Source organism: Glycine soja, chromosome 2 (assembly GCF_004193775.1).
Source record: "Glycine soja cultivar W05 chromosome 2, ASM419377v2, whole genome shotgun sequence".
NCBI lineage: Eukaryota > Viridiplantae > Streptophyta > Magnoliopsida > Fabales > Fabaceae > Glycine > Glycine soja.
Window position 1 is genome coordinate 40,642,386 of NC_041003.1, and position 24,637 is coordinate 40,667,022.

The 24,637-nt window shown below is 32.2% G+C and overlaps 2 protein-coding genes across 3 annotated transcripts; both read left to right on the forward strand.

Moving 5' to 3' along the window:
* The first annotated feature begins 3,390 nt into the window (after window positions 1–3,390).
* LOC114394122 (sorting nexin 1-like) lies at window positions 3,391–11,185 on the forward strand. Of its 2 annotated transcripts, XM_028355701.1 has the most exons (11): window positions 3,391–3,576; window positions 3,717–3,857; window positions 6,023–6,158; window positions 7,411–7,544; window positions 8,074–8,148; window positions 9,015–9,174; window positions 9,320–9,453; window positions 9,584–9,652; window positions 9,891–9,970; window positions 10,206–10,266; window positions 10,610–11,185. In XM_028355701.1, the coding sequence occupies exons 1-11, from the start codon at window positions 3,406–3,408 to the stop codon at window positions 10,817–10,819; spliced, it is 1,371 nt and encodes a 456-aa protein (XP_028211502.1). In that variant the 5' UTR covers window positions 3,391–3,405; the 3' UTR covers window positions 10,820–11,185. The 2 variants fall into 2 exon arrangements, with proteins under 2 accessions (XP_028211502.1, XP_028211512.1); XM_028355711.1 differs by lacking the exon at window positions 3,391–3,576 and having other exon boundaries at window positions 3,643–3,857.
* A 3,143-nt stretch (window positions 11,186–14,328) lies between these two features.
* LOC114394130 lies at window positions 14,329–22,181 on the forward strand. The gene is made up of 3 exons (XM_028355725.1): window positions 14,329–14,686; window positions 15,376–15,429; window positions 21,711–22,181. The coding sequence occupies exons 1-3, from the start codon at window positions 14,408–14,410 to the stop codon at window positions 21,942–21,944; spliced, it is 567 nt and encodes a 188-aa protein (XP_028211526.1). The 5' UTR covers window positions 14,329–14,407; the 3' UTR covers window positions 21,945–22,181.
* The last annotated feature ends 2,456 nt before the right edge of the window (window positions 22,182–24,637 follow it).

The following is a 24,637-nucleotide window of genomic DNA, read 5'->3' on the forward strand; positions in this document are numbered from 1 at the left end:
CATATACCAACAATCAAATAACAAAGAATGATCCTAAAAAAACAAAGAATGAATACGATTTAAAACATTAAATGGTAGTGTAATTTCTAATTCAAATATACCAACATTACAGTTTAATAAAATTAAATTATATTTAAATTACTATTTCATGCTTATGCTTAATAAGATAATAATTGCAGTTATTACAGAAAAGTAGAAAATTAAACATTTATTGAATCTAGTGTACATTATCTGTTCGCTCTAGAAGAAAAAAACAAGTAAAAAGTAAAAAAAAAAATTAAAATTTATTTTTAAAAATATTTTTGTTTATTTTCTTTTGTTTTAATAAAAAGTATATCAGGTGTATCGTTATTTATTTTTCCGTCTCTTTCTAACACGTGAAGAATGCACCAAGTTAAAAAGAGGTAGTTGCCAAGTAAATTGATTCTCTAGTTGTACAGTTAGAAGTCTAGTATAAGAATAACGATATTTTTTTTTATAAATTCTTTTATACATATTTCTATTATTTATAAGGAAAATATGAATACAAAATAAATATACTTAATATATTAACATATAAAATGTATTTAATATTTTCCATATAAAATAATAGGATTAATAGAAAAATATTGTAAAAAAATAGAATTATTAAAAGTAAAAAAATAAAAATACATATACAGAGATTGAACGCAACATGCAGAGTGTGAGCCCGTGACACCTCATCATCAAATACGTCAGAGGTAAAACCTTATTGGTCGAAAACTCCCACGTAATGCTATCGGATCGGAGTATTGCCCAGCTCACTATCGGGTACCCAAACATGTCAAATGGGGCGACCCGTTTTCTTCACTCTTTAGCCATCAAAATAATCTTAATTTTCGTTCTTATTTATTTATTTATTTATTTATAGATAGTATGTATCCTTTGTCAGAGACAATTCTGAGCCTTCTACGAGTACTGACAAATTATTTTTTTACATATTTAACCTAATTATATATTTATGACTTAAATTTAAAATCTCTTTAATTAATCTAAATCAATTTTTTTATCTGATGGTTCTTATGTGATTTATCTCAAACGGATTTAAAATCTCATCTATTTTTATTTTTGTTGGGATATTTATTTGACCCGGAAAAAATGATTACTTATCGCTTCAAAACAGCTCAAACGGATTTTCAAATAAAAGTAAAAGAATTATTCAACTTGTGTAATAATTAAATCATTCTAGAGAAATTCAGGAAAAAAAAAGCCGCTCTAGAGAATAATTTAGATTTTAGAGAATGATAGTTAGTTTTTTTTCTGATCATTTTAATATTTTTTTTATCTCTCCTTTAAATATACATTTCAAGCACTACTCTCACAATTAGTAAAAAAAATATTTCTTAACCATATCAAATTACTTTTATTTTGTCTTAATATTTATACTTGACTTTCTTAATTTTTTTAATACTTTTTCAATATACTCTCTTTTATATTTATTTTTAAATTAAGTTTCAATAGTTTTTAAAAGAAATTGTTAATATCACAAGTTATTCATTAAAAACCCAGAATTTATACATTAAAACATATTAATTCATTGTGCATTTTAATTAATAATTAGTTTATATATTACTATAAATTTTAATTAAAAAATAAATATTATATATATATATATATATATATATATATATATATATATATATATATATATATATACTACTGTTTCACATGACAATGACCATTTCATGTGAGAATAAGAATAATTAATCTTAACCGTCAGATTAAAATTAAAACATTTTAAATTTAAATTAAATACTCATTTAACTATAAAATTTTTATAAGATATATCAAACAAAAAATTAAATATCTTAAAGATTTAATTTACATCGTCACTATTATTGTCATGACCACCGTCGTTGTCGCTATTGTCACCACTACCAGTGTTAGTGATGACACTAACGACAACAATAATTATGTTGGTGATAGCGACAATTAACGATCATGATAATGATTGCGGTGATGATCATTAAAATTGTGATATAAATGTTCATGACGATAAACAATGATCATGGTAATAATAAGTTAAAGATATTTTAAGACATCATAAATTAATTTTTAGGATATTTAATTTTTTGTTTAATAGATCATACATAGATTGATTTTATTGTTAATGAGATTTTAATTTGAATTTTAAATTTTTTAATCTAATGATTAATATTAATTATTCTCATTCTCATATAAGATAATTATTCTCATATGATACATCACACACACACATAATATAATCACCGGACATATGTTTAACCGTGACATAATTGTTATAATTTAATTCATGATATCTAGTTCTAAATAATTCTACTCAATTTGAATAAAATTATTTTCAAACATAAATATATATATATAAAAGTTTAGCACCAAACCTAATGATTAGAATCATTTTAACAATATTTTAAAAAATCTGATAAAAAGTTAAGGCTATGTGTTTAAGAAAAGAGATTTTTTTATTCAAAATATTTTTTTTTGGCATATATAAATATAATGATGATAATGAAATTTAAACTTAATGGCTTATGCAAATTATCAAAATTTCTTCCCGCCGTATTAATTAACATGATTTAACTCTAGTTTATATTTACAAGTATTTTTAATTAAATTTATATGATATTAATATAACATTAAAGTTAATCTATGATTGTAAATTCACTTATGATTAAACTTAAAAAAATTAAAACGAGCATTTATATATATAGGGAAAAAAACAAATTATACTCGTATCGACTTCTGTTAAACTTGAGCTTAACAAATTCTTCATTGCCATCGATCTTTATCACTTATCATAATTATTAAGAGCTTGATGGTTCGTTTGTTTCATATGATTTTGGACGGACTGATTCCCGAAGAAAGGAAAAGTAAAAGAATATTTGATTGTTTTTTGTTTGGTTGTAGTCAAACGATGGAAAAAAAGTACTGTAGTCTCCAAACAACATTGCTCGGACGAGATATCATTTCAGAGTCGAAATCTCGGCTGAACACAAATAAAAAAATAAATTATAATGTTATATTTTAAATATCTTTTTATTATTGAATAGTAAGCTTGAAACTCTTCAAACACTTAAATTAAATAAGTTTATGATGAGTCTTAATCCATTAAATAATGATATAACTAGTTAATAAATTATTACATTATCAATGATGATAATAAATATAAAAAGTTAAAGTTTGAAAATATCAGATAATAAAATAAAAAAATATTTATTAATAATAAATTGAAAAAATATATTGTATATATAAAAAACATATTTAAACGAATTAAATATCAGTATTTTTTTATTCAAGTATGAGCTACAGTTCAACCATTTTTTTTTTTTTTAAGAAAAGAAAACATGAGTAGTATTTATTTTATTTGGAGATAGAGTATGCGTAAAAATAGGACAAGTTGACCCGCGCATGTACCCGCCCCGCCACCCACCGTGGGCCCGATCGAATAGTGTAGCCGGCCAATCCAACTCCCCAAGCGGCAACCAGTTTCACTCTCTTCTCTTCAGCAAACCACGTTTTTCTGCGGTGCCACTGCGACACTCGCTGGCCCCCAAAACGACCATGAACATGAACCCCCCGGTAATTACAATTCTGCCCCCGCTCTAATTCACAAATACCGAGCACCACCACCCTCACACTCTTTTCTTTCTTTCTTCTCAACCTTTTTCTTTTGTGTGTTTGCATGTTGACGGTTACTTTGCGGTATGGAACAACAACAGCAGAGAACTCTCTCCGGTTCGTCGCAGAGCCCTAGATCTCCGTCTTCGTCGTCGCAACCTTTTCTCTCCGTCTCCGTCACCGATCCCGTTAAGCTCGGCAATGGCGTCCAAGCCTATATCTCCTACCGCGTCATCACCAAAGTATTGCAATCGTTCACTTGCTTACATTTCTTTTCTTTCACTCTCTGTTATTTACTTATTTGTTTTTGGTTTGGAAGTTTCTCGTTCAATCTAAGTCGAGTTTTGAATTTTGCGTGTTGACGGAGGTCGCTGGAGTTTCGCTTCAACTCAACTTCGACCGCGGTTGTTAATTTCGAAGAGTGTGGACGACGAGATCGTGGAATCTTGGGGTTTTGCGTTATTGATTTTTGCCGAGGAATGAGTGACGTTTAGTTTGGGGGATTTTTCGATGATTGATGCATTGATATTCGTGCCGCGATTAGATTTTCTGGAGTCATCGATTTGTTTTCAGTGAATGTAGTTAAGTAGCGATCCGTTTCCGAAGGATTGTGATGATTGGAATTGTTGCATTGTGATTTAGAGAAATTGATGGCTTTAGTGAATGGTGATGTGCATTTATGCTTGGTTGTTGTTGTGGTTCATTCTCCTGTTGCTGCTGAGGGTAGTTCATAGAGCTTCTCCTTTGCTCCCTATAACTGATTGCAGTCCCCGAGAGTGTTGTGTTGGACTTTTTTTTAGCATTAGAGTGGGTATTAGGAAAAGGTATTTGGATGTTCAAAGTTAATAGGAAGTTTCCATATGAGGAAAGAATGAAAGAATTGTGTGTGCCTGGGGTGTGTGCTAATAGTGCTATACCACCTTTAATAGGGATCCTTCTCTCGCTCTCCCGTATTACCTGTATGGGCAAGTATCCTTCCTTAAAGTGCGAATAATCGTCGGTGATTTGAGATTTGAGATTCCAAATCATGAGTGTGGTAGAAGTAGAATATTCCAAAGGTTTGGGTGTGGCTCCTAAATGCATGGTCGAGGGGAAAGGGCCAGACCAGTTGCAATTATGAATTAAGATGGATTGTGCTTGTTGGTTGATGATGTGAGCTCTAGTTTGGTTACTGCTTTGTAGTACTGACTGAATGGAACAAAGAGCTTTAGGAAAAAAAATTGCTTTTGGTTTTCCTGAAGCGGAGAAGGTTTAATTCTTTAGGATGATGGGCAATTTTTTATTAGCTGAAATCATGTCTCAAAATGTTATTATTCTAAATGCCCTGTTGCTTTGATTCTTATTTTGCTTGAGTCTACACTTTTGTAAATGTTATCTATCACTTTAAATGATCTATATGAAATTCATTAGGCAGGTATTTATAAACTTTCAATGCTATAGTAATGAAGGAAACAAAAGAATAAAGTTTTTTCTTTTGGAAATAAAGCATTTATTACATGGGAAACACACACACAAGCAAGGTTGTCAAATTTGCGAGTGAATTTGTAAAATTGGATGAGTTTATGAGTTTGAAGCCATTAATCTGTTCAACTCGCAAGCAAACTTGTTTCCGGTGGGCTTGGGTAAACTCTAGCGAGCTTGTGCGAAATTGCTCAAACTTGCGATTTTAGGTGTGAGTTGGCAAGTGCATTTGGGGAAAAAAAACTTACCCAAAGTGACATGCGTTTGGGGCCATTCCGAGCTGTGTTTAGACAGAAAACGTTAAGGCATCTTAGTTCTCTTATCTCTAGAAATTTCCATCTGGTTCACAACACCCAAAAACATTGCTTCAGCCTTCAATATCTCTCGTGATTCCATCTCCGTTTCAGTGAAGGCTCCTTTGATTCAACTTCCATCTCTTCTGATCATCATCCATTGAAGGTCTATTTTCTCTATCTCCCGTCTCTATTCTCGCTGTCTCTCTTCCGTTCTCACGGTTCCCTGACTTTTCTCTGTTCAAGCAGAGCAGCAACTAGGAGCTGCAAACCACAAGTCTGACTTTTGTCTGTTTCATCTCTCTCTACTGTATAAGGTGTTATTTGTCTTGACTTGAAGTATATTTTCATGTCTGAGAAATGCTGAAATATTGGGAGTATTAATTTCAACATTTAAAATCTTGGGAATTGGCAGTATATTTCAGAGTAATCTTGCAAAGTTTACAGTATGATTTTGGGATTTGGAAGTATATTTTAGGTATTTTAATATTATTTTTATATTAAGTAAACTCTCTAGTTTGACAACCTTGCACACAAATACTTGCTCTTTAAGTAATTGGAAGCATTTAATAAGATGTATACTTCTAAACGGGGGAGATGTTTCACTTTAAACATCTTCCTTGTTCATCTAACCACCTGAAACAATTTGGCAGACAAATTTTCCTGAATACCAAGGACCTGAGAAGATTGTCATCCGACGTTACAGTGACTTTGTCTGGTTACGTGATCGCCTTTTTGAGAAGTACAAAGGCATTTTCATTCCCCCTCTTCCAGAGAAAAGTGCTGTAGGTAACATCTAGCAGGACTCTTTCTTTAGTGTTTAATAATAGTTTGAAGGTAGCTACTGTAATTGGAATTCTTATGCTGATGCTACCTTGATACTTGTTCAATGCTCTATCTTCCTGCTTATGTTATTTTTCAGAATTTTTGTTGCCTTTTCAATTATTGTAACAGAAACATCTTGACTGAGGAAAACTGCTGTATTTTTTCATACTGCTTTTCACATTGTCAAACAATAAAAGATTAACATATTTTTCTTTTTATTAAGAATTTTAACTTTGGGGGTATCTTGTCATCTGCTTTATTTCTTGTCTATTTTCCATGGTCCTTCAGGTTTCTGGTGGAGCTTAGTAGCCTGAATTAGTATCTTAGTTCTCCTGTTTGATCTATGTTATAATAAAATCTTTCCTTTCAGAATTTATTTATTTGTATATGTTGTGATCTGGAATGTTTGCACGATTAACAGTGTACTTAGTTGGTGGTTCAATTAACAATGAGACTTCATCACTTATATGGCTAGTCTAAGCTGATTGAGGTCCTAGAGAAGCCATGCATTATCCTTATAAAATATTCATTGTATACTTGATATATTGTTGAAATTGAATGTTGATAGTCATCCAAAATTCCTTTCATAAACAGTTGCATTTTTATTTTAAGGTTTAATTACCCATTTGGTCCCTATAGTTTCCAAACTTATCCAATTTAGTCCCTATAGTTAATAAGTGACTTTTTTAGTCCTTGTAGTTTACCTTTTAATTCCCAATAGGTCCCTACCGTTAAAATTGTTTAACACTGTTAGAAGATTGTTGTTAGGATCTTAGGTTTTGTTGCTCTTCTCGCACAGCACCACAAAACTCCCTCTACATTTTCAATTCATTTCTCTCGGCCACTCAAAACTGATTGCGGTTTGCTTCAACCAAGCGTTGGCCCATGTCGTCCATTGTTGCAACCAGCTGAAAACCAGACGTGTTCTTCCTTAATAGAGGAGGAAGGCAGGTTAAGGTTAAGGTTGATTTATTGCAAAATCCAGAGCTCATCAAGGTTGATTTATTGCGAGTATGGAAGGACTTATTAGGAATTAAAAGGAAACTACAGGGACTAAAAAAACCACTTATTAACTATAGGGACTAAATTGGATACGTTTGGAAACTATAGGGACCAAATGGGTAATTAAATCTTATTTTAATTTATTGAATGGAAACTTGAAACATTGTGCCATCCAAAGTTCTATTTGAGCTTCACTTTTGGTTTGCCATTGCAGAGAAATTTCGTTTCAGTGCTGAATTTATTGAAATGAGGCGGCAAGCATTGGATGTATTTGTAAATAGGATAGCATCACATCATGAACTTCAACAAAGTGAGGACCTGAGGTTGTTTTTGCAGGCAGAGGAAGAGGTGATGCCTCATTCTCAGTAGGCTTTATTCCTCTGTGAAGCTGTGCCTATTCCAGAAATGATTCATGTTTTTGCTCTTTCTACTTTTTTTTTCTCCTGTTTCTATCATTGTGCTGTGTTATTGCACTACTTTTTTAGTCTAAATCTTCTATTCAAACTAACCCTTGTGACTAAATTAATTGTTCAGTTTGGTGGTGAGTCTCCTTAATTGACCGTGGAATGCTTGATTTCATATTCTGTAGCTTATATTAGTGATTGAATGATTGATATATAGAAAATCGAATAATGCATTATGGTCACTGATTCCATAAGTACCTTACAATCCCTGATCATGCTGGAGTATGGAATGTGCAAGAGTTATTAATATTGTTTCTTTTCTTTTAGTTTTTTTTTCCCTTTCTCTTGTATGTACAATGTAGGTGTATCTATTGTATTTGTAAGTGCTCAATTTCTGCTCTTTTTCTCGCATTTGACTTTTAAGAAGGAAAAGAACTAGGATTATTCTTGATTTCATTAAACATACTATGCAGACAATGGAACGATTAAGGTCACACGAGACTGGCATATTCAAGAAGAAACCAGCTGATCTAATGCAGATTTTTAAGGTAAGACATGTTCTAATGGTGTTTGGAATGTGGATGGTTTTTTTGCTAGGTTGAAATCTGTCAAATGAGTAATTTAAATTTGAATCGCACTAATTTTCTGTCTTGAATATCGTAGCAATCAGGCCTTGTTTTTTTGTCCTTTTAGAAGCTACAAACACATTGGTCTGCATAAAATATATTGGAAATAATGAAAATAAATTATGTAATTTAAATTCCTGCACATTAATTAATAAGTTCAAAGTATTTGTTTTATTGAGTTCAAGAAAACAAGATTGTGAAAGTCTGATAATAGCAGTGTGGAATTAGACTTTGTAAATTTAAAATCATTAAAAGAAAACTATTCAATGAATATATATATCTGAAAAGGCAAAGTAGAGACTATGGGATAGTGGAAGGGAGTTATTTATTCTAATGGAGTCTAGAAATTCAGTTTCATATTCAACTATCTTTGTTTTAGAATCAAAAGAGGGTGCTATTAGAATGAAGTACACAGAAAGGATAAATGAATGTTACTAGTCACTACTGAGTTTCTTCTTTTAGTATAAATTCAGACAAAGATAGCTAGCTGACTTGAAACTGTTGCTGATAGTTGGAGATTACCTCTTTTTTAGCTTTGTCCTCGAAACACCTTTGAAATATACTCTGTTGTTAGTACTTGATAGTTGCATTTTGCTACATTATTGTGAAATTTTGCTACTGCAGTATTTTACTCTTGGGTCATTTCCTTGGATATGAATACATCCAATGTAAACAATCTCTAAGATTGCAATTTTCCTCTATTGTAGACATTTGCTATTGCTAACCTATCTGGTTGAGTGTGCTGTCCATCCAGGTTTCTTATTCGTTGTTTATATGAATTTTGACAGGATGTGCAATCTAAAGTCAGTGATGTTGTCCTTGGGAAAGAGAAGCCAGTAGAAGAATCAGATCCTGAGTATGAAAAAATGAAACATTACATCTTTGAGCTTGAAAACCACTTGGCTGAAGCTCAAAAGCATGCATACCGTCTTGTGAAGAGGCACAGAGGTATGATTGAATTAAGATTTTTGTTTGGTTCTTATTATTGTCTTCTGTATCTATTGTCCTTTCTGTTTTACAGTTGTGTGCTCTTTTTATACATTTTGTCCACTCTTCTGGCAAGATCAATTCATAATTCACAATGTTCATGCAGAGTTGGGGCAATCACTGTCTGATTTTGGAAAAGCAGTAAAACTTCTAGGTGCTTCTGAAGGAAATGCTCTTGGAAAAGCATTCTCTGAACTTGGGATGAAGTCAGAGATTTTATCAGCCAAGTTGCAAAAGGAGGTAATTCTGATGTGTTTGCTGTTGCACATTATTTCACTGGTTATTCATGTGCGCTTGCATGATGCTATATACATGTTGTTGAGGGATGAAAGCTGAAAACAAACTATCCTACTATGGCTATGTTGAGCAGGCTCATCAGCTCTTGATGAATTTTGAAGAACCTTTGAAAGATTATGTCCGTGCGGTACAATCTATTAAGGTAGTCCTGGTCTTGTTTTCTTTCATTATTTAATGACTAATTTGTCTAACTTAATTAAAAATTATGTGTTTTTTTACATGAACTATATATCCCAGCTGCTTTTGTAAAACAATTGTTTAGATATGGGAACCCCACCATTTCTGCTCCTCCAACTGAGCTCCAAGAATGGTGTAAAATGGATTTCTATACCTTTTTTTTCCCTTTCAATCTAATGCTCTTGTTTCACATTCTGAAACAGGCAACAATAGCAGAGAGGGCCAATGCCTTCAGAAGACAATGTGAACTGGCTGAAACAATGAAGCTAAAGGAGATTAATCTGTATACTCCTGGTTCTCTGTTTTTATTATTTGCCAAATTTAATTTCTCTGTCAGAATAATTCCTTTTCATGTAACAATTCCATGGCTGAATTAACATTCATGAACTATTGCGTAAGGTCCCTTTCCTGAACAAAACCTCTTGTCTGCATATGTGAATGCAAATAAGCCTCACTAGAAGACTTCTTGGTGTCATATATTCTGATATATATGTTCTTTATTATTATTTGCAATGCAGTGACAAGCTCATGCTGATTCGATCTGATAAAGTTGCAGAAGCTGAGCATGAATATAAAGAGGCAAGTTTGCTTAAATATTAACCTTCACTGTTTCTGTTGTGGTCTTGGCTCAGAAATTTTGAGCCACATTTTGTAATACATTATAATCAATGGTCCTCTAATCTTAGAGTATGCTTTGGATAGGATATATTATGTATCTGGCTGTCAATTCATGGTCAATTACTCAGTTTGGTTCCCTTTCAGACTGTCTCTACTCTGATTTGGAACCATTTGCTTGACAACCCTTACTTGTAATCTTTGTACCTCTGGTACTTCTATATATATATATAATTATCTTTGCTGATAAAAAAAAAATATTTGCAATTTGTTTGGCTGGACTGACTGGCATGATTTTGCCATGCAGTTGAAGGCAGAGAGTGAACAGGCGACGAAGACATTTGAGATGATTGTGAAACTAATGAATGAAGAGATGGGTCGTTTTCAGGAACAGAAAACATTAGATATGGGGATTGCTTTCCATGAATTTGCCAAAGGTCAGGCACGTCTAGCAAATGGTATTGCAGACGCATGGCGAAGTTTGCTTCCTAAACTGGAAGCATGTTCCACCTCATAGAGGATTAATCAATGAGTTCTGCAGAGCATAGATAAAGTACTCTTTCATGGGTGTTTACAGCCCTTACAGGGGCTTCTAGGGTATGGCAAACACAGGTCGCAGCTCTTGTTTTGTAAAAGAGCTTTCAGATTATGTTGTAAAAGATGTGTTTTTCTTTCTGGCCGATTTTGTACAAATTTTAAACAAAGTAAAAGGTTACCTATCCGCATTTTTATTTTTTATTTTGCTGCTGTTGCGTTGCGATATCTCTTTCTCTTGCTCTCTGATGTTGTTGTATATAGTCACAGGATTTAAAAGCACAGGAGAGAATGTTGTTTTTGACTTTGCACAAGCTTTTGATTTAATAAATTACATAAATCTATTTAATCTTGTGCATGAGTGATATTTGTGGTTGGAATGAAACAGGCGTGAGTAGCAATATAGCATTATTCAGTTGTTAGAAATGGTGTCGGATTTACATGACAATATGGAGGGCTTTTCTTTCAGAGGAGTTAGCAATACCCTCTCTCCCTAACACTTTTTATTGTTAATTAACATTCATTAAAAATTAAAAAATAATGAGAAACTTATAAAATAAGAAGTGATTTATAAAATTTATTAACTTTCAGTAAATTTTAGTTAATAGTAATACTTAAAGAGTGGGCTAGAGTGTGTTGTTAACATTTTTATTTATTTTTTTCTTTTGAGTGTGTTGTTAACATTTCTATTTTTTTTTTCTTTTGAGTAAGATGGCCATATCCTTTTCCTCTCTTTTTAAGTGTGATTTTGTAAGTGATTAATCTTGTCCTCTGTGAGCATGGTAAAAAATCTATAAATTGTATCTATTTAGTTCTAAAGCTTTTTCTTAATTGTAATAGAATATCGTTTCATTTAAGTGATGTAACGGATTTCGTCCACTCGCATTATTCTTTCATAGATTCTTAATTTGTCATTGGCTTCTAATATTACAATGTTTTTGTTTGGGCACATCATTATCATTCTTTTATTCAGCGATGACCTACTTTATTTTTGGGAAGATATAATTGAAAATCCTTAATGTTTACCAGTATAATAAGTTAATAACTACATATGATCAAATATTTTTAAATGAATGAAATAAAATATTGATAAAATTGAGGATCGGATAAAAATAGTGAATTTTCTGATACAAGAAAACAAAATATTTATGATTTAAAATAGAGGAAAACAAATCCAACAAAATAAGACGATGAAAGTTTTATTGAAGCCAAATAAAAAAAACAGAGTTAAGGTATGTTCATCAACCGTTACAACACATTATGAAAATTGATTTTCGGAATAAAATATCACTGTTTCGGAAATTAAATTTTTACATATGTTTTTTTTTTTGGTAAATAGTCATTTTTGTCTCTCAATATGTAATTTGTTAATAAATACACTCCTGAAAGATGAAAATACAAAATTTAATCCTTAAGTATAAAAAGTACAACAAATATATTCTACCGTTAACTTCCTTCCATTAAGTTAATAAAGTCGCCTATGTGGCACAGAAGAACAAATTTGTTACTAAAATGATTGTCAATGTGGATTGCCAGTACATATTTGTCATATTTTTTTTTTTTACTTTTCGTCTTCCGACTTTGCTGACAAATGCGTCCTTGAAAGATGAAAATATAAAATTTAGTCTCTGAAAATATAAAAATATACAAATATATCCGGACATTAATAATAGATTGTAACTTATTATTATTATTATTATTATTATTATTATTATTATTATGTGTTTGTAATTTACTGTTATTCGTTTAGTACTTATGTAATATATTTTTGAATTTTTTTTTAATATATATTATTATTATTTTGATTTCCTCGTCAAACCTTAATCTTTACTGTTAAAAAAACTTTATCTTATATTTTATAATTTTATCAAATTTTTACTAAATTTCTCACTTTTAATCTTCAAAATTATTTTATATCCCAATTCCAACTTAAGTACTCTAATATTTAAATTGAAATTAATATGTCAAGTGTTTCGAGTAGACAAAACACAATGAGCCGCATGAATAAATTTATTTATTTATTTTTAAAAAACAATATAATCAACTATTTTGTTTAAAAAAAAAGTCTCAAAAAATTTAAACTAGATAGAATTAAAGTGAAATTATAAGTCTTTTTTCTTAATCAATAAAATGTATATATATGCCTCAAATATGAAAGAATCCCCTGGATAAACCTTTCGTGCTTTCACTCGAGACAACACTTATTATATATAATATGAATGAAATGAAAAACAATTAATAACAAATAAAGAACCCAAATAAATTTAAATAAAAAATATAATAATACTCAAACTAATACATATGTTAACTTAAAAAACAAAACTAGTACAGAGATTTCTTGCGGAACGTAGAGTTGTATGTCTCGCTGATTTAAAGACTACAACGACCTTGCATTCCATTTGACATATTATGGAAGAACACATAATAAAGATTAATAATTAATTGAAGAAACAAAAAATTTCAAGAAATAAAAGACTTTTATTTTTTAAAATGATAACTCAATTGATTAAATTTTGTGAGACTTTTTTTTAAAAAAATTAGTTGATTAAATGTTTTTTTTTCTAAAATAAATAAATTTGGTCTAGCAGCCGATTGTGTTTTTTCTACTCAAAACTCTTAACATATTATTTTCAATCTAAATATAAGGTTACTTAAGTTGAAATTGGAATATGAAATAATTTTAAAGATTAAAAATGAGAAATTTAGTAGAAATTTGATAAAATTATAAGATATAAGATAATTTTTTTTAACCGTAAAAATTAAGGTTTGACAAGGAAATCAAAATAATAAAAATATATATATTAAAAGACAAATTAAAAAATATATTACATAAGTACTAAACAAATATGAACACTAAATTATAAAAAAATAATAATAATAATAGCAACAACAATAATAATAATAATCATTAGTTATAATTTATTATTAACATTTAGATATATTTGTCGCACTTTTGGGACTAAATGTTGTATTGTCATCTTTTAGGGGTGTATTTGTAAGCAGAGTGAAAAGATAAAAAATCAAAAAAATATTATGACAAATATGCTCATATGCTAATAATCCAGGTTGACTATAATTTCAGTGATATATTTGTTCTTTTGTGTCACGTAAACGACTTTATTAATGATAATTGACTAAAGTTAAATATATTTGTTGCACTTTTTATATTTCGAGAGACTAAATTTTATATTTTTATGTTTCTATTTTCCTGATACATTTATTGTCAGAAAATTAGTCATTAAGGGACACAAGTACCTATTTACTTTTTTGTTTTTATTGGTAAGTGCTAACCATTCTGGAAATTAGCGTGTATCACTGTAACTATATAACTAGTATTTATCTATAATTCTTTTAAAACTAAAATTTTCTTACGAGAATTTATTTTTTCTTAAAAAAGTATCATATGGCTGAAACCGGAGGACAAAATGAATGAAACGAAGCATTATCCACCACCACCACTGGATAAAAATAAATAAATATTTAATAATTAATATAGTACTTTTACAAAACTAGCTAGCAGTAGCTGCTCATTTCACCTTTCCCAGAGTTTTTTTATTTTTGAGGAAGAGGCATGGTGATGATGGCAAGTAGTAGTAGTACAATGCAGAGTGTGTACCCGAGGGTTAGTGGAGCGAATTTCCACGTTCCGCTATCTCCCCACTCTCTCGTTCCTGTTTACAGCAACAGCCACTCCTTTTCAAAACTTCGCAATTCAATTCATCTGGCGGCGGCGCCGTTACCCAAAGCTTCGGCGGGGAACGGTGGCCTCACCGACGACGGAGTGTCATTAGGCACGATGAAGCTGCCTTTGGACACCGACCTTCAGAGATTCGATTCCTTGCTCTTTCAGGTAGTTAACCAAACAACACATGTGATTCCATTCTTTTTCAATAATGTAAAATATAATTGAATGTTAATTAAGGTTTAAATATGTTTTTATTGCATGTAAAATATGATCAATTATTTGTCTTAATCCTTCAATTTTTCTTTATTTGTTTTAGTTTTGATAAATTTATTATTTTTTTAAAATGATTCCTGTATCTAAATATGCTTATTATAAAATAAGAATATTTATCACGTCATTAATAGATAGTATTGTAGACTATTTTCAGTTTTAAATTTTAAGTGTGAAAATTAATAATCTTTTTTTTCAAAACTAAAATGAAAATTTGTAACAAGGATTTATAAAGATATTAAACCTTTTAATTAATTCAAATGTAATCCATAAGAGGATTGGCTGGTGTAATGCTCTGCTGTGTTCACATGTCGGGGGCAATCTATATAGCGGAAGAATTATGTTTGATTCTTCTATTAGGCCAATACTAACCACGCACGGTGAGCGGATTAGTCTCCAATTTAGTGGGTCTATAGGAGACATTCGTGGCCTCTCACCCAGGAAAAAATTGAATATTAATGTAGCACCGTATTAGTTGCTGGATGAATTATTATTGAATTTTTTTTGGTATTTAATTTGTTATAATTACTGTTTGGTTTATATGTTTTTTTCCCTTCCCTTGGCTTGTGATTGTGTTATGACAGTGGGCAAACAGCCTTTGCCAGGGAGCCAATCTGCCCCTTCCTGTGCCTCTCAAGGTATTATGCTCTTTCTTAGTGCATTTCATTATTGGCTTATTTTAAAATTATCATTTTTTAATATTTTTTGGGAAAACTTTTTTGAAACATAATTCCTGTTTTAAATCATTTCCCTCACTTCACATGTGGTCATATGCTAAACTTAAGCAGTACAACAAGCATTATTCTATAATAATCTATGCCATTTATTTGTATCATGTTTCTGAGCTGTTTATAATCCCATAAATATTTATTTTATCCTGTGTTACTGTGTAGTTTGACTAGGTGTGTGTATGTTCTTTATCACAAGGAGAGGCCTAGAATATGCATACACTTCTCGATCTGTAAAATTTGCCTAGTTCCTATGGTGCATTGTGTCATTTAATTTCTGCTTCAGTTTTACCACTTTATGTAAATGTTGCTTTCTGTCTACATATTTAAGTATGCTTTTTTGTGTCTCATTATTCACTGCTGGGCATGCTCAGTCATGTAATTTTACATCATTCTTGTTGGTTCTAATTACCAATAAGTAGAAAGAAACAAAAACTACCAAGAGAGCACAGAACTAAACCAAAACCTATAAATCTGGAACATGCAACAAGGAAGAAAACGCAAAAACAAAAGCAAGAATGTAAAATGAGAACACAACACAATTACATGGTTCAACCAATATGGCCTACATCCACGGGAAGGAGCAACTCCACTATGAAACAGAGAACCCCCTTGGTTCTGCCCCCTTTGGTTCAAGAAGAACTCTCTCCAAGAACCCAAGTCTCACACTCTGTTATCTCTCTCTTCCCTTACGTGCCCAGTGTTTCCTCTTGTATGTTTCTCACAACAATCTCTGTACCTCTCACAATGATTATAGTTAGTTACCCTTACACAGAGATCCCGTGACCTTTATTTATAGGCTCCAAATCACTAAGACTCAACAACATAAACCTAACAGAAAACACTCAACAGTCTGATGTGTATCAGATTAATGAAACAAATTGTTCTATCTGACTGAGCGTCAGACTGTCCTCAGTTTGATCACAACAAACAATCCTCATCAGACCGAACGTCCATTAGACTGAACAATAGATTTTGAGTCACATACAACAATTCTCCACCTTGACTCCAAATCTTAGACAAACGATTCCTTCCACCATAGCGCTGCTCTCCCGCTTCTGAAACTATGCTTCAAGAGAAATTAATCAAGTCCAAGCAATGCTTGAACTTTGACCTTGGTAGAGACTTTGTGAACACATCAGCGGGATTGTCTTCAGATTCAACCACATCTCTTATGAAGTGAAGCCTTACATCAATATGCTTCATCCTCTCATGGTAAATATGATGATTTGCAAGGTGTATAACACTTTGGCTGTCATAGTGAATTGTCACACAGTTTTGTACAATTCCCAGTTCACCAATCATTTCTTTTAACCATAGAGCTTCCTTCACTCCTTTTGCAAGAGCAATATACTTTGATTTAGTTGTAGATAGAGCTACCACAGGCTGTAAGTTTGCTTTCCAGCAAATAGCAGTCCCAAACATTGTAAATACATATCCAGATAAGGGCTTCCCAATATCCACATTCCCTACATAGTCTGCATCAACATACCCCATAATAGCATCTCCATCTTGAGCTGCCTTCTTGTACTTCAGACCAGAGATTCCAGAGATCCATTCACATACCTCTATACCCACTTCAAAGCCTCCCAATGAGCTTGACTTGAATCTGCCATAAACCTGCTTACAATGCTAACAACATGGGCCAAGTCTAGCCTACTACAGACCATGCAATACATGATGCTTCCTACTCCACTAGCATTTGGAATAATATCCATCTTCCTCCTTTCCTCTTCAGTATTAGGAGCTTGAGTAATTGAGAGCTTAGTGTGATGTCCTAAAGGTGTGCTTACAGGTTTAGATTGATGCATCCTAAACCTTTTCACTATCTTCTTCAAATAGCCTTGCTGAGATAAGAACAATTCTCCCTTCATTTGATCTCTAACAATATTCATCCCAAGAATCCTCCTTGTAGTGAGGGCGAGCCCTGGTGCAGCGGTAAAGTTGTGCCTTGGTGACTTGTTGGTCATGGGTTCGAATCCGGAAACAGCCTCTTTGCATATGTAAGGGTAAGGCTGCGTACAATATCCCTCCCCCATACCTTCGCATAGCGAAGAGCCTCCGGGCAATGGGGTACGAAGTTTTTTTTAATCCTCCTTGTAGTACCAAGGTCCTTCATCTCAAATTCTGAACTTAATCTCTCCTTGAGCATACTAATCTCATCCTTGTTTGAGCTAGCTATAAGAATATAATCTACATACAGGAGCAAGAAAATGATACATTGTTCTTCTCTTCTCAAGATGTCGACACAACTATCATAACTACTCCTTAGAAAACCTATCCTCAGAAGAAAGTCATTAAACTTTTTATACAACTGACACAGGCTCTGTTTCAAGCCATACAATGATTTCTTCAAGAGACATACCTTCGTCTGATCTTCTGCAAACCCCTTAGGTTGTTGCATACAGCATATAGATGGTCTCCTCGAGTCTCCATGTAAGAAAGTTGTCTTGACATCCAATTGTTGCAACTCCAGATCATACTGATTTACAATTGTCATCAAGATCCTTATAGAACAGTGTTTTACCACAGGTGAGAAAATTTCATTGTAGTTAACTCCCTCCACTTGTGTAAACCCCTTAGCCACAAGTCTTGCCTTGTACCTTGCCTTCTCCACACCTGGAATGTCTTCCTTTTACTTGAAGACCCACTTGCATCCAACTACTCTCTGATTTTTAGGTAGATTCACAAAGGACTGCATTTCTTCATTCATGACTTGTAACCAGTACTGACTTTCTTTGCCTTCTATAGCCTCCTTGAAGTTCCTCGGTTCTGAGTCTTGAATTTCTTCAGCCACACTAACAGCATAACAAATGAGGTCTGCATATCCATACCTCTATGTAGGTTTTATAATCTGCTTTTCCCTATCCCTGGTTAGTTGATAATCAGAGTCTGTTATGGTTTGGTCTGTTCTTCTTGAGTCTGTTGTTGGTACCTGACCCGCTTCACCTGATCTTATAAGACGATCATCTCTTGAATCATGAGTAGGAGCTCCACCTCAAACTAGGCTTTCTGCTTGCTCCCTTCCAGGTTTTTGCACCTCATTCTCATTCCAGTTTCATCAAATGTGACATCCCTGCTGATAAAGCATCTTGAGTCTCTAGGATCCAGCTTCCACAACTTATAACCCTTGACTCCGTTTGCGTATCCAATAAAGATACACTTCACAGGCCGAGCCTCCAGTTTGTCTTGTTTGACATGTTCAAATGCCAAAGCACCAAACACTCTCAAGTTGGATCAGTCTGCCGGTTTCCCACTCCACACTTCCATAGGTGTCTTAGAGTCCAGAGACATCTGTTTATCAGATACACTGCAGTATTTGCAGCTTCACCCTAAAAACTCTTAGGCAGACCTGATTCTAAAAGCATGCACCCCACTCGTTTCAAAATAGTCTTGTTCATTCTCTCAGCCAGACCATTTTGTTGAGGAGTTCCTGCTACAGTCTTATGCCTCTTAATTCCCTGTTTCCTGCAAAACTCATTAAACTGTTCTGAAAACAATTCCAGCCCATTGTCAATCCTCAAAACTTTCAATTTGGTTCCCTGCTGATTTTCCACAAATGTGTGCACTCCTTGAACCTTTGAAATGTCTCAGACTTATTCTTCAAGATATAAATCCGCACTCATCTAGAGAAATCATCAATAATGGTGAGATAGGAACCCCCTCTATGAGTCATCACCCTTGAAGGACCCCATAAGTCTGAATGAACATACTCAAAGGGCCTACTAGAGACATGCATACTAGTCCCAAACTTCACTCTATGAGACTTACCCAATATACAATGCTCACAAAATTCTAGTTTATCCAATTTATCACCGCTTAGCAGATTCTGTTTTTCCAGTTCAACCAAACCTCTTTCACTAATATGCCCTAGTCTTAGATGCCACTATTTAGTTTTATCCTGTAACATCTGACTAGCTACAGATGCGTGAGCAATAGCAGTTGAGCCATCCAGAATATACAGACCTTTCCTTTTAACACCCTCAGCAACAATTAAGGCTCCATTCGAAATCTTAATCAGACCATGTTCTATTTTGGTAGAGTATCCCAAATTATCAAACATGCTTATTGACAAAAGATTCCTTTTAAGCTCAAGAACATACTTCACATCTTGCAACAACATCTCCTGGTCATCAAACATCTTCAGTCTGACAGTACCCATGTCATGTACTCTGTATGATTTGTTGTTCCTAAGGAGTACTACTCCTCCTTCTTTTAGTTCTAAGGTCTCAAAGAAATCCTTTATAGGACACATGGTATGTACATCTTGAATCCATGACCCAATTCCTCTGTGTTTCTGAAGTTGATGCCACCAAGATCCCTACACTCTCATAATCGTTTTTATGACCGTTGAAGCACTTTGGCTTCGACTTACTCCTTGATTTTGATCTGGACTTCTTCCATTTTTGGTCCTCTCTTCTCGCTCCTTCCTCTTGAGATATTCAATCCTTCTCCATTATCATATGGCTTTGGCTCTTGGAGCTTTTGGAGCTCCTAAGTCCGAATTGAGTTTTGAACCTCTTCCAAAGTAATGGTTTGATCCCTCCTGTATAGAAGAGCATCCTTGAAATGTTCAAAAGACTTTGGCAAAGCATTGAGAAGGAGGAGGGCCTTGTCCTCATCATCATGTTTTACTTCAATATTTTCCAAGTCATCAAGAATCTTGTTAAAATCTGCAAGCTGCTCTGTTATTGATCTTGATTTTGTCAACTTGAAAGAATACAGTTGTTGCTTCAAACAAAGCCTGTTCACCAAGCTCTTTGTCATATTCAAAGATTCCAGCTTGACCCACATTGCAGCAGCAGTCTTTTCTCTTGCGACTTCCCTCAGTGCCTTATCATCAAGACACGAGATTATGACACTTCTTGCCTTGTCGATCTTATTGTTCTTCTCCTTTTGCGATAGAGTGGGAGACATGCGTGTCTCCCCCTTCAAAGCTTCTACCAATCCTTGTTGTACCAAGATGGCTTGCATCTTGATCCTCCATAACCTGAAATCGTTGTTTCCAGAAAACTTCTAGATAATGTACTTGGTACCCACGGTTCACCTTTTTTGATTTCTTCCCCACAGACCACTCCACTTGTTGGTTCTAATTACCAATAAGCAGAAAGAAACAAAAGTACCAAGAAAGCACAAAACTAAACCAAAACCAATAAACTCGGAACATGCAGCAAGGAAGAAAATGCAAAAAACAAAGCAAGAACGTAAAATGAGAACACAACACAATTATGTGGTTAAGCCAATATAGCCTACATCCACGGGAAGGAGCAGCTCCACTATGAAACAGAATTAACGAGATAAAACAGAGAACCCCCTTGGTTCTGCTCCCTTTGGTTCAAGAAGAACTCTCTACAAGAACACAAGTCTCACACTCTGTTATCTCTCTCTTCCCTTACGTGCCCAGTGTTTCCTCTCATATGTTTCTCACAAAAATCTCAGTACCTCTCACAATGATTATAGTTAGTTACCCTTACACAGATCCCGTGACCTCTATTTATAGGCTCCAAATCACTAAGACTCAACAACATAAGCCTAACAGAAAACACTCAATAGTCTGATGCGTATCAAATTAATGAAACAAATTGTTCCATCTGACTAAGCCTTAGTTTGATAACAACAGACGATCCTCATCAGACCGAACAATAGATTTTGAGTCATAGACAACAATTTTTGTTAGAAATCTCTTGGGAAAATAAAGATAAGAGTTATAATTTTATAAATATTGCCAGTGCAAAACATCTTCACACAGCACAATTATTCAATAAGATTTTTATTACTTTATCACGTCATTCTATTCATTATGACGTGTCAATGAAGTATGTTTTGTATAAAGATGTTTTACACAGATAATGTATATAAACTAAAGATGTTTAGTTCATTCTCACTGTTAGTCCTAGCTATTGCTCTGGCTTTTGATTTGGTAGTCTCAACTCGTAAAACACAACTCTACTAAATTGTGCTTGAAGTCCCTTGTGTTCATGGCTAATGACTTTGTTACGTTTGGTCTTCTTGAGCAACATCAAAGTGATTTAATCATTGTTATAATATTGTTTGTTCAGAATCAGAACATGGTGATTTTAAATTATAGTTGCTTGTAGGTTATTTATGACTCAGATAGTAACCACTATGATAAGATGATGTTGGTTCAGTTGTTCTTGAAGTGTGTAATAATCCTCATTTTGAATAAACAGGTGGACAAAATACCTGGTGGAGCTAGATTGGGTTTTATCACCATTGGGGATGGGAAAACTGAAGTTCTTGTGTATATTGATTGCTTGGTTTTTCCACCAACTGAAAACTCTGCTCCAATTTTCCGTGCCATTAGAAATGGTCCCTTGAAGGATAAGGCACCACCAGGTGAGCCCAGAATTATGAGAAGCCTTCTTCAAGCTCTTCAGAAGTCAGTTGAAATCGCCAGATTGTGAATATTTTGTTTGTTTCTAACGTCCTTGTAATTGTAAGGTTTTGACTTTTGAACCAAAATGTTAACATGAAGTATGAATTTGATGTATATATATTTATTCCAATTCATTCATCCAATATTATGTTTACTCACTGAAGAGATCAATGTTCGTTTAAACTGTCTAAGTGTCAAGAGATGTCTGGAATCTCTAACTTCAGTTCTGTTTTGTACATGAGAAATAATATTTACATTTACATTACATATATGAAATGCATGCTTTTTTAAATACTTTATTATTACGTATTACTTTTCTATTTTTTTAAAAGTCAGTACTTCAGAAAGTGACCTATTGATAAGAAAACTAAATTGGTGTTTATAAAGAAATAAATTAATAATAAAAAAGGTGTCAAAGAGTGTGTTAAATAAATGTAAATAACATTTTGTGTTCACATGGACTTATCATTTTACCTCACATTCTTCCTACAAGTTGGGAAGATCGCTAGTACACATGCAAAAGTAAAAGTTACCACGGGTAAATGGCAGGGTCGGGCTTAAGGTCCAAGCAATCCAATCAAAGGCTTTAGGTCTAAAAAAAAAAATTTTTTTTTAGTACTAATATATCTCAAAATTTTTTTTATTGTAAAATTATATTTGAAAACAAATTTTAATTAAAATATTATAAGTAATTATTAATCTTTTTATTGGTACTATAAATAATAATTAATGAGTAAACAACTCTTCACCAATATCTTAGCTTTGTTTAGAAAAAATAAATTTAATAATTAATGGTTAAAGAAATCCAAAATCTTTTATTTCTTAGTCTCTCATACTTTTTTTCACCTACTTCTTTAGTTTACTTGATTATTATTTTGTTTTAACACATTAGTCAATAACTCTTCCATGTTTATTTTATTCTCATCTCTTATGTGTATGTGTTTCTATTTGGAGGGTAGGGAAACAATTGATATTTTTTCCTTTTGAGTGTGTCAATATCAGGTAAAAGCCAAAAATAAAACTGTATTTTTTATTTTCTCAAATTTTCTTTTGTTGATAATTCTTACATACTTACATGTTCCTTTATCAAATTATAATTGTCTTTTCTATTGAAAAGTGTTGATTTAATAATCTAAAATCTTATACATACACTAATAGTCTCATTAGTGTATCAACAAATGACAAGTTTTATATATATTATTAAGCTTCTATCTCAAATCCTGATGAATTGCGAGATTGATATCAAAATAAGTTTATTTTTTATTGTTTTATTAATAAATAATGATTAATCTCAAAATAATTTATGCAGGTTTAACAAAAAAGTTAAAATTTGGAAATTAAGTTTAAGCACTTACAAAAGAAGAGAAAGAGACTTGAGACTTCAAGATACTACGATCAAGTTCATTTTCTTGACTACCAAAATTAGGTTTTATTGTTTTAGCTCATTCTTATTTTATATACTCATCTTTATAGTGTTTTATATATTATAATTTTTAATTTCATACAAAAATATATATAATACGTATCTCAACTAGAAAATATGAATTAAGTTATTCAAAACTTTAGAAAAAGAGAAGAGTTGAAGCTTTAATTGCATTACAAAAAGGAGCTATGGATAAATTTATAAAAATAGATGAGGAAAATGAATTAGAAAATATAAGTGGGTGTTATTTGATTTTGAATGAACAAGATAGCAATTTAGATATAGGTGAAAGCAACAATAAAGAAGTAGTTAGTGACGAGGATAATTATAATTCTGATTCTCCAACTCATGATAACGAGGAGGAAATTCAGAGACTAGATGATTCTATTTTTGAAAATATATATGATCCAAGCCAATGAATACAATAATATTAACTAGACCAATCGTTTCAGTTTAAAGGAGTTTTTCAAAACTAAAAATAATAAAAACTTACTTAAGATCAACAATGCCTCAACAAAATTGAACGGATTGACATTATTGCCTATTAAAAAAGAAATATTAAATGAAATTAATTACGACAATTTAATCAATAATTTTATATGACAAAAAACTCAAAAAATTAATTTTAAATAAAATAATGATAATTTTAATAAACTATTTTGTGAGTAAATAAAAAATTTTATTCTTAAATTTATTTTAAGCCTCTCAAGTCCTTGAACCTCCCCTAGATATTGAAGAAAGTGTCCAAGTTATTATGGGGAAATTTGAAATAAAATGTTTGTGTAGACAAAAATGTCATTAGTCTTCGTATTTTTGGCCTAAAGATTAAGAAAACATGCTTTGAGTCTGGTAGCAAATAAATGAGATAATGTCGGCTATCATAATTTTTAATAAATATCAAATAATAAAAGAGAATTTGCTTAAAATAATATATTTCTAGCATTTCTCGTAAAACAAATGTTATATTTTGTATTCAAAATATTCAACTGTGGGATTAAATAGGAAAAAAAGTTAGGTAAACAATAGCTTTTAATTAAAAATTTAATGAGAAAAAGAACTATGTATTACACTGCCATTCAACAAAAAAAATAATCATAGTTTATAATAAACTTTGTTGATTTTTATAAAATTAACTTAAAAATTATATCAACAATAATTTATGATTGAATTTGTGATTTAACAATGTATAAAATTTAGTGAATCATCATTAAATTTAAGTTTAATTTTGTATTTCCTTTGTTTCAAGATGATTGTAGTTTTAATTTTTTTTTAAAAAAAAATTCAAATGACATGATGTT